The 16220-nt window shown below is 53.0% G+C and overlaps 6 protein-coding genes across 6 annotated transcripts; 2 read left to right on the top strand and 4 right to left on the bottom strand.

The window, feature by feature from the left end:
* Positions 1–236: 236 nt before the first annotated feature.
* On the top strand, positions 237–3150 carry ALTATR162_LOCUS1414 (uncharacterized protein; the record flags this gene model as incomplete). Its single annotated transcript, XM_043309010.1, has 3 exons — positions 237–604; positions 880–1662; positions 1719–3150. The coding sequence occupies 3 exons, from the start codon at positions 237–239 to the stop codon at positions 3148–3150; spliced, it is 2583 nt and encodes an 860-aa protein (XP_043164945.1).
* A 702-nt stretch (positions 3151–3852) lies between these two features.
* On the bottom strand, positions 3853–5083 carry ALTATR162_LOCUS1413 (uncharacterized protein; the record flags this gene model as incomplete). The annotated part of the gene is made up of 2 exons (XM_043309009.1): positions 3853–4363; positions 4464–5083. 2 exons carry the CDS (start codon positions 5081–5083, stop codon positions 3853–3855), a joined length of 1131 nt encoding a protein of 376 aa, XP_043164944.1.
* A 634-nt stretch (positions 5084–5717) lies between these two features.
* ALTATR162_LOCUS1412 (uncharacterized protein) lies at positions 5718–6825 on the bottom strand (the record flags this gene model as incomplete). The annotated part of the gene is made up of 3 exons (XM_043309008.1): positions 5718–6157; positions 6235–6601; positions 6694–6825. 3 exons carry the CDS (start codon positions 6823–6825, stop codon positions 5718–5720), a joined length of 939 nt encoding a protein of 312 aa, XP_043164943.1.
* Positions 6826–7464: 639 nt separating this feature from the next.
* ALTATR162_LOCUS1411 (uncharacterized protein) lies at positions 7465–9068 on the bottom strand (the record flags this gene model as incomplete). Its single annotated transcript, XM_043309007.1, has 4 exons — positions 7465–7602; positions 7661–8742; positions 8813–8915; positions 9009–9068. 4 exons carry the CDS (start codon positions 9066–9068, stop codon positions 7465–7467), a joined length of 1383 nt encoding a protein of 460 aa, XP_043164942.1.
* A 1999-nt stretch (positions 9069–11067) lies between these two features.
* ALTATR162_LOCUS1410 (uncharacterized protein) lies at positions 11068–13482 on the top strand (the record flags this gene model as incomplete). The annotated part of the gene is made up of 2 exons (XM_043309006.1): positions 11068–12350; positions 12399–13482. The coding sequence occupies 2 exons, from the start codon at positions 11068–11070 to the stop codon at positions 13480–13482; spliced, it is 2367 nt and encodes a 788-aa protein (XP_043164941.1).
* A 658-nt stretch (positions 13483–14140) lies between these two features.
* ALTATR162_LOCUS1409 (uncharacterized protein) lies at positions 14141–15439 on the bottom strand (the record flags this gene model as incomplete). Its single annotated transcript, XM_043309005.1, has 1 exon — positions 14141–15439. The coding sequence occupies one exon, from the start codon at positions 15437–15439 to the stop codon at positions 14141–14143; it is 1299 nt and encodes a 432-aa protein (XP_043164940.1).
* Between the last annotated feature and the right edge of the window lie 781 nt (positions 15440–16220).

Raw genomic sequence — 16220 nt, 5'->3', positions numbered from 1 at the left:
TCGACTGCACGCTCGAGCATTTTCCACTTCCCGAGAGACCCCCCAGGCCATCCCACGGTCCCAGAGTACACGTCTACCCAGTACCGCTGTACACCGCCCGCGCGCCTCAAGCCTGGAAGAACTCGGACTGCCTGCCCCGTTAAAGTGCTAGAGCAGAGTTTTCGCACAGTCGTTGCAACGCGCTTGTTTAGGGCTAAGGCGGCTCGGAGCAGCAGGCCAGGACCCAAGGGATTATTATGACTTCACGCCCAACTGCGGACCCGGCAGACAGCTCGCTCTCGACATCTCCCACAAGCGACACGTACTCGAGTAGCCCGTCTCGACGCAGCCTCCGGGAAACCACCAAGATTCCTACTACCAAAGGCTCCGCTGTCGATGCCCTCCAGCAACGTCCCGGACTAGTCTCTCGCGCCTCGGAGAGTTCGACCAAGACGATTCGACCCCGCCATCACCTACGCAACAAGTCGAGCAGTGTTGTTCCCACCCTCTCCACGCTCAACGTCGGCACTGCGCCCTCGACCCGCCAGACCAACACCATGGCCCAACACACGACAGGCAACGCCTCCTCTGGCGCTGCCGACCTGCTGAGGCAAGCAATGACCCGGTAAGCTCAACATGCCCTCTAGAATGCGCTTTTGCGTCTGGCCACGCACCACACCACACCATGCCCATCGCTTAGCTTGGCCCCGGCTGGCCATTGCTCGTGGTCATATGCAGCTGGGCGAAGTCTGTCGTTATTTCTGCCTCCCATCACCCGTCTCCTCACCACGCCCTCACCGCCACTTTTACGTCTTTTTGCCTGGCGATTGCTCTGATTGCCTTGATTGCCCGATTGCCTCGATTCTCGGTGCCCTCGTCATCACTGCTAACGCCGCACAGAGCAACCAACGACAACAACGACGACGGACACGACCAGATCGGCTCCACCAGCTCCACGCCGCCCGGTGCCACGACACCCAAGCCCGACCCGACGGACAAGCGACTGCCGGGTATTCTGCACAGTTACTTTGGCCAGGTTCGTAATTCTCTTATGCCTTCGCGGAAATCCTCATCCACGGTCAACCCCTCCCCCGCACCCGTCACTGAACAAGTGTCGGACCCCCGAGAGAAGGAGCAAGAGTCGCCCACCCACCCCAAAATGCTGCCCAGCCCCACCCCCAGTGCCTCTTCCCGAACTCCCTCAACCTCGCAGTTGACTGGTGAAACGGAGAAGCTAACGCAAGGCGACTTTGCGCCGTTGCAACAGGCTACACCTCCCCAGACACCGCGCACCCGCTCACAAGAATCAAAGCCCAAGCCCTCGAACCTATCACGCGCCTCAAACGCATCCGACGATTCAAAGGAGACCAAGACGGCCCCCGTCGTGGCGCCCAAGGGCAAGCTTGCAGTCACAATTTCCGAAGGAAGGGGTCTACGGCCTAGCACAGACCCCTACGTTGTCTGTCAATTCCAATGGGCCGAGTACATTTCAGATGGACCTAGGCACGATGAGTCCAAGCGACCGCCTATGCAGATGAAGCGGACCGAGAGCCAGATGGGCGGTCCAATGGCCATCCCCATGAAGAGCCGACAGAGCAGCAACAGCGGGCACAGTTCAGATCCTAGGGAGAATGGGTCCCTAGAGGAAGTAACGAACCCGAATTGGGAGCACGAGGCCATGTTGTGAGTGACTGCTTATTGTTATTATTTTCAATGTATGGTGATGCTAACAATCGTAGTGACGTTGTGGGTGACCATGCCGAAATTGACGTCTCCGTTTATGACCGGGCCAACGGCGAGGCTTTCCTTGGCCACGTCCGCTTCTGCCCAAACCTAGTCGAATACAGTGAGCCATACGACGGCTGGTTCCCGCTAGAGCCTCGAGAGGGCGAGGGAGGTGTTGTCACTGGAGAGATCCACCTCAAGTTAAACTTCCAAAAAGTTGAGAAGAAGCACTACGGTCCTGAGGATTTCGAGATTCTCAAGCTCATCGGAAAGGGCACATTCGGCCAAGTATTCCAAGTACGCAAGCGGGACACTCGCCGCATCTACGCCATGAAGGTTCTGTCGAAGAAGGTCATCGTGCAGAAGAAGGAGGTTGCCCACACGCTTGGAGAACGTAACATCCTAGTCCGGACGGCCATGGCTGACTCTGCATTCATTGTTGGACTCAAGTTCTCCTTCCAGACACCATCAGATCTATACTTTGTCACTGATTACATGTCTGGAGGCGAGCTCTTCTGGCATCTTCAAAGAGAAGGCCGTTTCCAGGAAGGCCGTGCCAAGTTCTACATTGCAGAGCTTATCCTAGCCCTGCAACACCTGCACGAACACAACATCGTGTACCGAGACCTTAAGCCCGAGAACATCCTCCTGGACGCCAATGGTCACATCGCCCTTTGTGATTTCGGTCTGTCCAAGGCTAACCTTACCGAGAACGCAACGACCAACACATTCTGTGGAACCACAGAGTACCTCGCACCCGAGGTCCTCCTGGACGAGCACGGTTACACAAAGATGGTCGATTTCTGGTCGCTCGGTGTACTAGTATTCGAGATGTGCTGCGGCTGGAGTCCTTTCTACGCAGAGGATACACAGCAAATGTACAAGAACATCGCATTCGGAAAGGTCAGGTTTCCTAGGGACGCCCTCAGCACTGAAGGTAGGAATTTCGTCAAGGGACTTCTCAACAGGAACCCCAAGCACAGGCTTGGCGCAACACGCGATGCCGAGGAGCTCAAGGCTCACCCCTTCTTTGCCGACATCGACTGGGAAGCTCTGGGTAAGAAGAACGTGGTACCACCATTCAAGCCCAAGCTCAAGGGAGAGCTGGATGTTTCCAACTTCGACCCTGAGTTTACCAATGCTCTCAACGGCCCCGGTTCTTTGAACGCACGCGCAGCCGCTCTGGCATCAGGCGTCAACCCTGCTTCCACACCGCTGTCACCAACTATGCAAGCAAACTTTGCCGGCTTTACCTTCACCGACCAGAGTACAATGGAGCAACAATTCGGTAGTGACAGGCACAGGAACGACGCTCTAGAGCGAATGGATGAAGACGAGGGGGACGATGTCAACTGGGACAGGCCTGCGGGGCGCGGAGACAGAATGTCCGGCATCGTTCCCAGCAACGAACACGACGTCTTCAACCATGGCCAATTCGATGTATGATGAGCATATGCTCACATACGCAGCCTGCTCTTCTCTATCCTAGGTTCCTCCACGACCTGAAAAAAGTTTCTGCTTTGTCCTATCTTATCAGTACATGGCGGTACTATTCATACGAGTCTTTTCTTGGATACCCGGAGCCTACCACACAGGACTTGGACTGTGTTCAAGTCCTTCACTAATTTGCCCCATCGGTCGCTGCTGTCTTTGACCTCACGCATGGTCACAACGATACAGCCTGTGCGCCTCATGTCTTTCGACGACAACGCCGAGGACCTGACATAGCGCACGATTGATTACGATTACAAGATTTTACAGAATGAGTTCAAGTTGCTGCGGTTTCCCACGCTACAGTAGACACGATGTTTCTTTGCTGGGCTATGGGTTTGCATTGCGCTGGTGCACTGCTTTCGTTTTTTTCCATGTGGGAGTTCTAATGGTACTTTGTCAAGTCAAGGCTGTTTATTTATCATTCTTTGTGCATTATGCGCGTGTGTTTGCACGTCTTTCTGCGCGTTCGGCATACTAACGACATGAATTCATACGCATCGTTATCGAAAGGGATATGGATCGGGGTGGTATGACGGATATGGGCGAGCCTTTTTGTACATAAAGATATGAGACATCAAGTTCATTTGTTCATTTATGCCGCTATGATTTGGCTCTAACATTATTTGTTGTCTTTATATCGCCTTTGCTCTCCTTCTACGCTAACCACCTTCTCTGATTTGCTTCCTCGCCGGGCTCATCCCACACCTCCATCATATCCAACCACTCCAACACAAATGCTCCTACGATCTTACACCAATCCCTGACAGTCTTCATATCCAGATGCTCCCCATCGTCCTCCATGGTATGCCACACCCTCGGAAACGGACTAGGGATAACATGCAATATCTCCACGCCTTTACCCATAAACGGCAAATGATCATCTGAGATCCCGCCACCACCCATGGTCCCATTTGCATCTGGTAAGAAAGGTGAACCAGGCTGCGATTCGAGGAGTTTAAGATCTCGGAGTCGTGATTCTATTGTTGATAGGTGGCGGTATGCCCAGTGCGTTGTGGGGAAGTAGGATGGCACCGTCGGGGCCGCGCTACCAAGAAGATCGAGGAGCAAGAAGAGGGAGATTTGAGACAAGGGAGTACGATTTTGGTAGAACTTGGAGGCTGCAGAAGGGGGGTTGGACGTCGAGGCCCATTGCTGTGCTAGAGATCTAAAAGAGATTTCGTGTTTAGTAAGTACTGTGTACATGCAAGTTTGTGGAAAAAAAAAGGGGATATTTCTAGTCGAGAAAATGAACATGGAAAACGTACCTCGACCCGTAAAGTGAATCCGTATCGCTCCAGTTCTCAAACGCTTCTTCCCCGTCAAGAAATAGAATCTGGATCCCCATGTCCATGTCTACGGTTCCTCCCTCTTGTAATGCAGACATCTCATCGTACATGCGCTGGATATATGGGTCGATTACTTTGGCTATATGCATCAACATGGCGCATGGCGCCGCACTATCCGTCGCACCGATGAACCCGCTAGGTTGCAATTTACTATCGTAGTGTGCGACCAGCGTGAGGAGGTTGGCTTGCCCTTCGCTGACCCATGGTGGCTCGCGTTTGACGACTAGATTCGCAAAAGGCAGCTCTGCGCCCCGCGATGTTGGGGTCGTGGATGTGCTGTTTTGCCAGGATATGTTCCAGGCTGGTAATTCGGTCTGGAAGTAGGAGACTAGGTGTCGTTGGGCGAGAAGTTGGCCTGGGGTGCCGGGGACACGGGGGATGAGGAGAGGAGCGAGGAGAGGGCCGGTTTTGGGGTCGATCGCAGTGTCTGGGGAGGGTATTGCGCGGAGGAAGGTGTCTGATAGAGGTTTGTAGGCGGTTGTTGGGGTGGAGAGGAGGAGGAGCGTTGGGAGAAGCGTAGATGGGAGGGTGAAGAGCATCGCGATGTTGGTTGCGAAGATGCGCAACTGGTAGAGAGTCGCACGCGCGTGCCGATCGCTGTAATGGACGACAGGTAAGTACTCGGAATACGGGAAAGACGAGTGTCGTTTTGTACACAGGAGAAGTAGAGTTCACGCCGAGCAAGACTAAGTAGCCGTATACGAAGCTTGGAAGAAGAGGTGAATAGAACAAGTCTCCTTCCACCAACTAAACTTCTCAATTCGGAGTGTGTTTCATCGCGGCTGGGGTTGAAACTTCGTGCAAGTTTGGCCTACTTCATCAGGCAAATATCGAAGAGCCATTTCTGCCGTGCTTACCGACCTCGAAATGGTCTTGCGTTTCGTGCTTCAGTTCGGTCCCTGACGCGGCAGAACAGCATCCCTGTAGCGCACGTGAGCTGCACGTTCATCTTATCAGATTGATCTGTCTGCGGCATGCTGTGTGATGACGGAGGATCTAGCCTATCTCGGCGCATTCGATGCATGGCAGACATTCTGCCGAGGTGCTGTTCAGATGTAGTATGTAATTTTAAGCCTGTGAGTTTGGAGTAGAAATTGGCAAGATTCCTATATATCGCCGCCTAAATGCCCTTCATACAGACTAGACAACTCGGCGCAGTAAATACATATCAATCTACAACTTCGCCTTGCTCTGACCCTCACACTTGACAAGCGCGCGTCCATTGGTGAGAACAGTCTTCCCTCCCTCGACCTTTACGATGAACCTGATCTCCTCGAACCCATCAGCATCTTTATCTCCAGTCCTCCACATGTCAGTGATCAGCTTGTCTCCCGGCTTGACAGGTGCCGCAAATCTCGCCTGGAACTCTTTCAGGTTCTCGGGTTTCGAGCCACCAAATGCTTTCAAGATGGCGTGTGCAGACATGTTCCAGGAGAATAGACCGTGGATGATGGGGCCACCGAAACCCATTTTCTTGCCTGGCTCGGGATCGGCATGGAGGGGGTTGTAGTCGCCGTTCAGACGGTACAGGTGCGCTGTTTCCATTGTGGTCTGGTGAACGTGGGTCTGGTCAGGATTGCGTGAGGGTGGAGGGTAGTTGGGTTGTTTGGGTCCTGTCGGTGTGTCAGTTCAACGTTGTCCGTGTTTTCTACACCATGAGCACCGTGAGGACTTCAGGAGAAAGACATACCCTTCGGTCCACCCCAACCGCCTTGACCAACGTAGAAGCCACTGCCTACAGCCCTGGTATAGGTCTCTCCACTCTCAGCATCAACAAGACGTTGCTCCGTCTCCACAACGGTAGCCTTGCCCTTGTCGTAAACACCAAGCACCTTGCTCCTAATCTCAAACTTGCGTCCGTCGCTCGTCACAGGGAGTGGTTTGAGGACTTGAAGTTTGCGCTCGCCATCGAGGATGTGCTTAGTGTCGAATTTGGGAACACCTTTAATAGGCTCTGCATTGCTGCGCGCGTAGAAGTCAATGACTTCTTGGTCCGTGTGCTTGAACGGGAGGATGATAGGGTAGGTCGGGAAGGCGGCGAAGGAGGGATGGAGCTCCTGCAGGGCGTGTTAGAGTTATCGCGTAGTATGTCGCATTGTACGCGTGAAGGTGCTAGAGGTGCGTGTTAACTCTGCTGGATTGTACTTACGTAGAGGAAGTGTAGCTCATCTGGGTAGGTAGCGCCAATGCTGTTCGCAAAAAGCAGCAGGTCACGCTTGAGCCATTTCACCTCATACGAAGGAAACTCGAAACCGACGCCGGGACCCAATTCTTTGCCCATGTTGATAGCAGATGTCAAACAAATAATATTCAGGTTGCGAAACTACAAAGACAATAGGTCGCTCTGGGGTAAGAAGTAGAAGCTGAGTTGTTGTCCTAAGCTTCCAGGTTCGCAGCGGGGCGGTAATCGCGGAGCTGAAGTTTGAGCCGAGGTTCGATTCGTTCACACTTGGTCAAGTCGAGTAATTCCACAACAGGATTAGTATAATACAACGAGATTCAAGTTTAATGAGGAGAGTCTTGGATGCCAATGCCGATGTCGGTTTGGATAAGTCTTTTGCCTTGCTGTGGGACCATGTTACAAGTTTGAACATCGTATTAGTCTATCTACAGTGTCGATGCTTCGATCAGAAGCCAATATTAAGGCGGCAAAACTCTTGTCATGCCACCATGCAGATCGTGACAATATACCTGTATAAATCTCTTCCCATCCCTGTCGTCCATCGTAATATCGTGATACCACGTCTTCCCACTATCCTACGGTCAACAAAGTGGGACCACTATCCCATACGCCGAGTGTGAAATGATGCAACCTTTTGAGTCTAAGCTGAATCATGGAGATGACTCCGACAAATGCTCAGAATGCAAGCGAAGGAAGAAATAAAGTTGTGGTGGGGGTATAATGTGGCAGACATGTCGTCTACTGCTTGACCTCGTAGGAACGGCGGAACATGCTGTCGATGCCGGTAAGGTAGTAGGTGCCGGGAACAATGGTGTCAACGCTTCCCTTGGGAGTGAAGTCCTTCTGGAGGTGAGCCTGCTCACGGAGGTTGCACATCTGAAAGGATCCGTTAGTGGGACACTTGGCAAAAAATGAAGGATTTTCATGGACTTACCTCGTCGTAGACCTCAGGGGCGACTACACGCCTCTTCTCGAGACGGTTCTGAATGTCAAGCTGCTTCGCAATGTTCTCGGTGTTGCCCTTGACAGTGAAGGAGAACAAGGAGGAGGCCAGACCACTTCCGTAGCTGAACATACCGATGCGCTTGCCCTCGAGATCCTGGCTGCTGATGTTGGCAAGCAAGCTGCACAAGCTACCGTAGACACTACCACAGTACATGTTACCGCACTGGGTGGGGACCTGGATGCTGGGCTGGACGCGAGACGCGTAGCGCTTCTTAGCGAGACCCATGAAGGTCTTCTCTACAGTCTTGTCTGAGACGGAGGTAGCGTAGTCCATGTCGCGGAGCTCAGCGGGGACCTCGGCGAAGATGGGGTTCTCGGGATTGGCGAGGAAGTCGTTGTAGAGCAGACGTGCGTATGACTTGGCTACAAGCTTGCAAGTAGGGGCGTGGAAAGCCATGTAGTCGAAGCGGTCGAGAGCGGTCTCGAGCTCCTTGCTGCTGCCGTTGACGCCGTTTCCATTTTGCTGCGACTTGAGAGTCTTCTCGCGCTCGTTGTAGGCCTTGTAGCAGGCGTCGACAGCCTCGGTGTAGCAGCGAACGGAGAAGTGGCCGTCGACGACAGGGTACTCGCTGGTGAAGTCGGGCTTGTAGAAGTCGTATGCGTGCCTGATGTAGGAGCCACGCTGGCCGGCATCCATGACAATGGGCGCGTTAGGACCAATGAGCATGGCAACACATCCAGCGCCACCAGTCGGGCGAGCATTGCCCTTCTTGTACAGCGCGATGTCTCCAGCAACTACAACGGCGTCGCGGCCGTCCCAGGCCGACGACTCCATCCAGTTTACAGAGTTGAAGAGAGCGTTGGTTCCACCGTAGCATGCGTTGACGGTGTCAACACCCTCAATGTTGTAGTTGCCAGACTCTTCGAAAAGCTGCATGAGAACAGACTTGACAGACTTGGACTTGTCGAGCAGAGTCTCGGTACCGACTTCGAGACGACCAATGCTCTTGGGGTCGACGTTGTACTTCTTGAACAGCGAGGTGACGGTGGTCAGGGCGAGGGAGTAGATGTCTGCGTGGAGAACATGTCAGTCTCGCCTCTGGATGGATAGGGTCGCGCGAGCAGAAGATGTTAGACTCACCCTCACGGTCGTCGCAGAAGGACATCTTGGTCTGGCCGAGGCCAATGGTGTATTTGCCCTGAGAGACGCCATCGAACTTCTCGAGTTCAGCCTGGTCAACGCACTGGAGACGACTTGTTAGCATGCGTTGTTGCAAAGCGGCGCATGGCTATGGGGGGGGGCGGCGAGTACCGCGCGTGCCACGCAGACAACATACCTGGCTGGGAAAGTAAAGCTCGATGGCTTTGATACCGATGTTGGAAGGACGAGCAGCCATGTTTGCAGTAGTATAGCGTGGTGTGAGGGGAGCAGAAGGGGAGTGTGTTGGCGAGAGAGGGGAGTTCACCGCCTTAAGTACTTTGACGAGTAAATCCTACGCGACAATGGCAAGGTGCAGTTTAGTAGCGGCAATCAGTTTCGTGGCAATGCTAGTACGGCGTGGGTACAAGGCTCAAAAGGGAGAATTAACGGGTTTTGTGCAGAAGTTAGCCCTCAACAATGCCAACAGCGGCCCACGCGCTTGAATGTTGTGTCTGCTAGTCCCTGGGATTTTCGGTACATTCTTTTCGGTGCATTCAGGGTCTCGTTGCGAAGACCGGCGTGGGTATTGCTAGCGGGGCATTCATGCCACGAAAAAGAAAAGCATGCATGCCGCTTTCCTCACTCTGACACCACGCGCATACTCCTAAGCGTTTATCCCGACTTCACGCAATCATACTGCTGATATCGCGAGGTGGCCCTTTTCATCCGAGCGGGACAAGTACACACTCGACCACCTATCCCCGTCGCTCTTGGCATGCAGGGATTTACTAGCTAGTCAGGCACTCAGGAACCATCAGCCCATCACAACAAGTCACCCCTAGCAACCTCATACTCTCTGAAGGAAGACTACTCGCCGTGACCAGGACACAGCCTCCACTGTGTGCATAGTGCCGCGTCACGATGGCTGCGAATCTTCGATACTCTGAGCAACTGCAGGGTATCTGGTATCGTTGAAACAGGACAAAATGCTGTTGCCTATAGACCCGAGTTATAAGTTAAGTTTATAGAACCAGATACAATTAGTAGTGATCGGCCGAGACTGTTCATTCTCGAACCATTTCTGCGAAAGCTGAGAACGACCTGAAGATACCTATGATTAGCACAGCATATAAGAATAGCGTAAGAACCCAACAAAATCCATGGCGTCATCTACCATCTTCCAAAGTAGGTGAATATTGTCCGCTTTGTAGAGTGGAACATGTGCCACCACCTGATATCCAACTGGAAGAGTTGGCTGGGACATCCTGGGTAGATGACGCTGCAGATGACATGTTCAACACGTGCTTCCCAATGCAGAGTACACAAGTATATAAGTACTGCAGGTCAACTACTGCAGGTCTTGTCCTGCCAACCAACTTCATCTTGCAAACGTCTCAGGTCCTGACCATTGTGTCTATTCTGCCACCGAGGCCTTTCAGCGGAGACATAAGAATGTAGAGAAACCATCACCACATCTTCCAATGCAACAGTATGTTATGCAATCACGTATGATGTGCTTCTATACTTGTCTATGCACAATGGCATCGACTTGGAGCAGGAATATGCTCTGTATATCGTTTAGACAACGGAGGGTGCCGTGGCCGATAGTTTTGTCCAACATGTTCTGTCGAACAGTAGAGAAATACCCAGCCGGGTATTAAAGACGATGCATCAGAGCCAGAACAACGATAGGCGGGATATCAGGGAGCCAGTGCTGTTATGCAGGCCGCTGGGTCCGTGTAAATGTGGCATAGAAAGGCGATGGAGCGTATGAGGCAAGGTCAGGTTAGCCCAAAGTAGCCCTATATTAACAGGAGAGGGGCGAAATTGCGCTCGCAACCACTCGAAGCAACGTTGACAGATATGCAGTGCGAAGAGATGATGAAATGAGCGAAATGCAAGTTGGAAGGTTGGAACGTCGGTCCAGGCTGGTGGAGGGAATCTGTTCTCGAACCGGTGCTTATCGAGGTTTCCAAGGTTCCAAGGTTCCAAGGCTGGTGTTCGCCCGTGCGTCTTTTAGTGGCGCCAGCGTCTCAGGACAACCTCTGCCAAACCTGATACACCCTCTCTCCGCTACCAACTCAACGACACGACACACACGCCAATTCGCAACACACTCGCTACACGCGCGCCATTCATCGCTACCGAGCGCGCACTACATCGGCTAGTAATACGACGGCACGACTGCATCGCTTTCAGGGAGGACTGCCAGGGGATAGGAACGGGCCTTTGTGGCTCAGGGACAGTTCGGCGTCATGGACCGACGCAACAGCAACAACGACGAGCCATCGCGACGGCCGAGCAACCCCGATGTCTTTGACGACGACTACGAAGTTGATCCGGACGAGGATGATTTTATGCCCTCGGTCTCGGATGGCTTCCGACCAGCGAACACGAGCGAGGCATGGCAGGGCGGCCGCCAGAATCACGACCGGATAGCAGACGCGCCGCAACGGCAAGCCTCGACATCGAAACACCCCGAGACGGACCTGCGAAGGACGGCAACGCGAAACAGCACGGCCAAAGTGCGGGACTCTATGACGCAAGACGGCCGACCACCCCTCAACCGTGGACCCAGCCACCACTCGCCCCTCGCACATCGCGACTCAGTGAGCTCTACCGGATCCTTCGCAACGACCAGCAACTCGGAGAACCCGTTCGAGACGGGCCCGAGCCACCCATATGGCATGTACCCCCAGCTATCAATGGCACGGCCACTCAGCGTAGCAACAAGCTCCACCGAGCGCCAGCCGCATCGATCAATGTCACTGCAACGCCCGACACATCCCTACGCCATGTACTCGCAAAGCGGTATTGCCGACGAAGAATCACCAGACGAGCCAGCCCAGCCACCCGTGCCTCAGGTCCAGTCAGCTATTCCTGTGGGATTTCCGGGTCTGAACAACGGCTACCACAGAGTGCTTGGGCCTGATGGCGAGGAGCAGGACATCATTGGGCCCGACGGTCACACTGAGCAGCTTCCCCCCTACTCGAGATATCCAGAGGAAGGACCAACCAAGGCATCTTTGGCAGCTGAGGCAAGCGCATCGTCGCGTGTGATTCCGGCACCTGTCCAGGTCGATGCAGAGGATCCTTTCAACACCCCCGCATCACCCGTCTCACCACTGAGCACCACTTCCTTCTCGCCACCTTCTCTACCTGCCGCTCCTCTATTACCTTCGGTTACACCCGCGCGCTTGCCACCTCAAAGACCCGAAACCCAGACCGGCAACTTGGCGCCTGCCAGCTCCACCTCCGTGCAAAGCGGCACTGTTCCAGCGGAACCCTCTGACTCGTCTTCTTCATCTTTACTGGCGACAGAGAACCACTTCTCAGAGAAGGCGGAGCCAGTCGCGACCAAGATTAGTTGGCGGAAGAGGAAGCTGTGGGGAAAGGTGCCCATGGGTGTCGCCCTTGCAGTTCTCATTCTCGTATTAGTCTTTGCTGTCGCCCTCGGAGCAGCTATTGGTACCTTTGCTGCCAAGAAACACAACGACAACGACGACCAAAATGAGAATGAAAACCCTCATGAGGAAGCGTAAGTTTTCATGGCTCTTTGACAATCTTTCCAACTAACATCTGCTAGTCAACCTCAAGTCACGGGTCAGAATGGATCACTCTTCGACGCAGTTCCCATCTCAACACCCGCTGGGCTCTTACCACTGCCAACCGGCTCTTTCGCACTTCCTCTGGGTATTCCTCAGGAGAGCAACCCTGGATGTTTGACACAAGCAAACCAATATTCTGCATGGTCATGCAAGATGACCTTCGCTCCACTTGTCGTAACTATCAATGACACCGTCATTGGTGGTGAGACTCAGCAAGTTGCGTCCATAGGTAGCGGACCTTCTGTGCCCAAAGGTTCCATATTATACGGCCTTCAGACTCCTTTACTCGATACCAAGCCAATGGAACTAGTGCTCGACCTCGACTACAAAGCCTATGGCCCAGCCTATCACTTCTCTGCTCGATACGACAAAATAGTCATCCTGCCGCCCGACGAGCTCAATTTCGGGTCAGGACTCACAAAGCGACAAGACAACAAGTATCGACAGCGTTTCGAGGTCAAACCTGGCGACTATCCTTGGTACTGCTACTGGAACAATACCTACATCGAGGGTTACATCTACTCTGATGACAACTCGACAGCTGCCGCTTTCACGTCGTTTCCTACTCAATGGCCTACGCCCACACCTGACCCGACCGGTGCTGGTGCCGTGAACGTTGCTGTAGCAGCAACGTCAGCCAGTAGTACTACAAGCTCTGCACAGCCTGCTGAGGCGTCTGCCACGCCTTCCCCAGTCAACCTGGCAGTACCAGCATCACTTGCGGCAAGAGACTCCGCTTCCGATGCTTCTTCACCTCCTCGCATGCCACCTTATCCCCGGATCGTCAAGATTGAAGAACGCCGGCTCCCTGACTCGCCGCAAGCATACTGCCAGCAAATGCTTCTACTCGACAACGGCGAGATAACATCGGCACCCAGCCCGAATGACAGTCCGATCAGAATCTGGCTACAAGAATTAGACCCGACCTACGAAGAGTACTTTGCAGCTCAACCTTCCCAGACAATCACATTCGACAGGAAGAGTAAGCGCGAAAGCTCTGCTGACATTCAGCGTCGTATGGATCCTCCAGATGCCTGTCACTGTCAGTGGATGTTCAAGTGAACGATGGACATGGTTTAGAGCGATTTCCTTCTTTCTGCAACGATGTTAGAGCACGATTTTTGAATACTTCTTTCCTCACGGGCATTGGATACATTTCACCTGTTTGGTGTTCTACGGCGTTTTGTTAACATGGACTCACGAGTCTCGACGCATATCTGGCATATTTCGGTGTTTCCGTCTCATTTCCTTCTCAGTCAACACGTCTGTATGCTATATTTATAGCTTCCCGCATTTCTCGTATCATCTCAGGGGGTGGAAAGCAGGCCTTGTATGGCCACGTTTTGCGTATATTGTTGTCATGCTAACTTGTATATATTGCGATGGTGGGAGTTCAGAACCGCGAGTACAAACGTCGCGTGAGTTCATATTGAAAATGGTTAGATAGAAGAACAACATTATTTACATTACGAGGTTTGACGTTTTTGGTTGTGCGCCGCTTCCTCTCTTGGCCGAATCAGGAAATATATCACCGTGTGACACCCCTGGGAAAGACCCTTCCAGGGCTACCTCAACATTGAGTGTTTCTAGATGCGTGTCAAAGTTGGGTATCAATTCATGCCAAATGCACTACATGGTGCTGATGCTGTGCTGCTAATGCCGTTATCTATAAAACCCCGTCTTGATACACAAGAGGCTATCTACATACAATGTGTTTCAATCACTCGTCCTGCATCCGATCAAAAACCCTAACCCCAAACTTCCACACCTCATCCACAACCAATTTCTTCTCCCCGCCCTCGGTTTCCTGCAGATCTAGTACCACCAAGTCTGCATCCGCGCCCTCTTTCAATGTGCCCTTGACATTCTGCAGTCCCAGCATCTTTGCTGGTGTCTCGGTAACCGCCTTGAGGGCCTCGGGCACACTAGCCCCAGTCCAATGCAAGAAATTGCTAACACAGTCGACAAGCTGAATGCTACTCCCCGCAATCTTACCATTCTCCTCGAGTGTGAGCAGCGGGCCTTGCTTGACGATACGCGACCCATTCGTCCAGTCATACGTCCCGTCGGGCATACCCGCCAGTCGCATGGCATCGGTGACGAGAATGAGGCCCTCTGGGTGAGCATTCCATGCTATCTTTATAGAAGTCGGATGGAGATGGATGCCGTCTGCGATGATACCAAAGTAAGGTTTTTGGATAGACGACGATGGTGTGCCGAGGAGACCGAAGATACCCGGGTTACGGTGGTGAAGAGGGCGCATGGCGTTGAAGAGGTGGGTGATCATTTGTGCACCAGCTTTTATGCTGGATTTTGCTTCTTCGTAGGTTGCTTCTGAGTGACCGATTGAGACGGTTACGCCAAGGGAGTTGAGGTGGGGGATGCATGGAAGGGCGCCGGGAAGTTCGGGTGCGAGGGTGATGAGCTTGATAGGTGAGGATTTTTGGAGGTTATTGACGCCGTAACATGCTTCTAGGTTGGAGATGCTATTTGTTGGTTCGCGTAAGACGGATATATTGTGGATGCCGTTCTTGGTGGGGTTTAGAAATGGCCCTTCGCAATGGGCACCGAGAGACTCTGACCCGTATGATGCGTTGCGAGCGGCGCCTGAAGGCCCTAGGAATGGTAGTGCCTTCTGGTAGACCTCGGGTAGTTGTGAGGTCAAGGTTGGCAGGTATGATGTAACACCCGTCGCTACCAAGCTTCGATTGACTCGATGCACTCCTTTGGCGTAGGCTGATGTGCCTTCATCTGGGATCACGGAAAAGTCGAACCCGTATGCACCATTGAGTTGCGTATCAATGAGTCCTGGCGAGAGGATACGTCCACCTAGGTCGACAATTTGTTCCGGTGCAGTACGATACTCGTAGAGTATCTCTTGTCCGTTCAGAATCTTGCCGGTGGTGGAGCTTATCCATAAGTCCTCGTTGACCAAAGCATTGCCTTTTACCAGCAAGCAGTTGGTGAATTTAGTCACACCTGTGGAGTCCTCAGGACACATTGATATAATCGATGGCATCGCAGATCGTAAAGGTTTAGCTTCCTACTAGGTGGAAGATGCTTGAAGGGTGAAGAAAGTGAAGTTTAGTTCAAGAATTGACCGTAACTGGAAGGAATGAACGGCTGGTTGTGCGTGGGCGAGCAAACTCAACACCCGCCACAAAGGGACCCGCAGCGTACCTGCTACTTCTATCGCGACTACGCACCTATGTCCGTCTTCGTGCGATGATGCTATTGAGTCATCATCGGCGGGCAGACTTGCCCTCCACGGCCTGTATCGTTGCAATGAAGCACACTGTCCGATTGTACAGGCCTACTGGATAGTAGGATCAAGGTAACATAGTGATGATCACATTTGACCGAACAATCCGGATGTACGACGGTTGCATGTGAGGTGGCATCGAAGTGGATGTCATTGATAGTGGAAGTGGGTGGTGTAACGATGGGACGGGCTTGCGATAGCGGCTCGCTAATCACGTACCCCAGCTCGGAATGGCGTGAATGCTACCGTGCCATCCTCCCCATCTTTCATCCACCATTACCGATCTGCGAGTCACGTTCGCGTCTTGGTGCCCACGCGGAAACCCACGTCGCATTCAGGACTTCATTGCGACGCAACGGCGCTGTCATCATGAGTAAGGTCGAAAACATGGACCCTGTCTGGGATGACCTCGATAGGTGAGCATCGCGCCCACTCACATCCTGAGGATGCGCAATATGACCAAAGGTCAAGCTAACTTGCCCGTGATGCAGGACTATGGTGGGTCGCATCCGTCTATGCTGCGACAGGATTCGCTGAC

This window comes from Alternaria atra, assembly GCF_907166805.1.
Source record: "Alternaria atra isolate CS162 genome assembly, contig: 21, whole genome shotgun sequence".
Lineage (NCBI taxonomy): Eukaryota > Fungi > Ascomycota > Dothideomycetes > Pleosporales > Pleosporaceae > Alternaria > Alternaria atra.
This window is presented reverse-complemented; position numbering and strand designations above follow the sequence as displayed.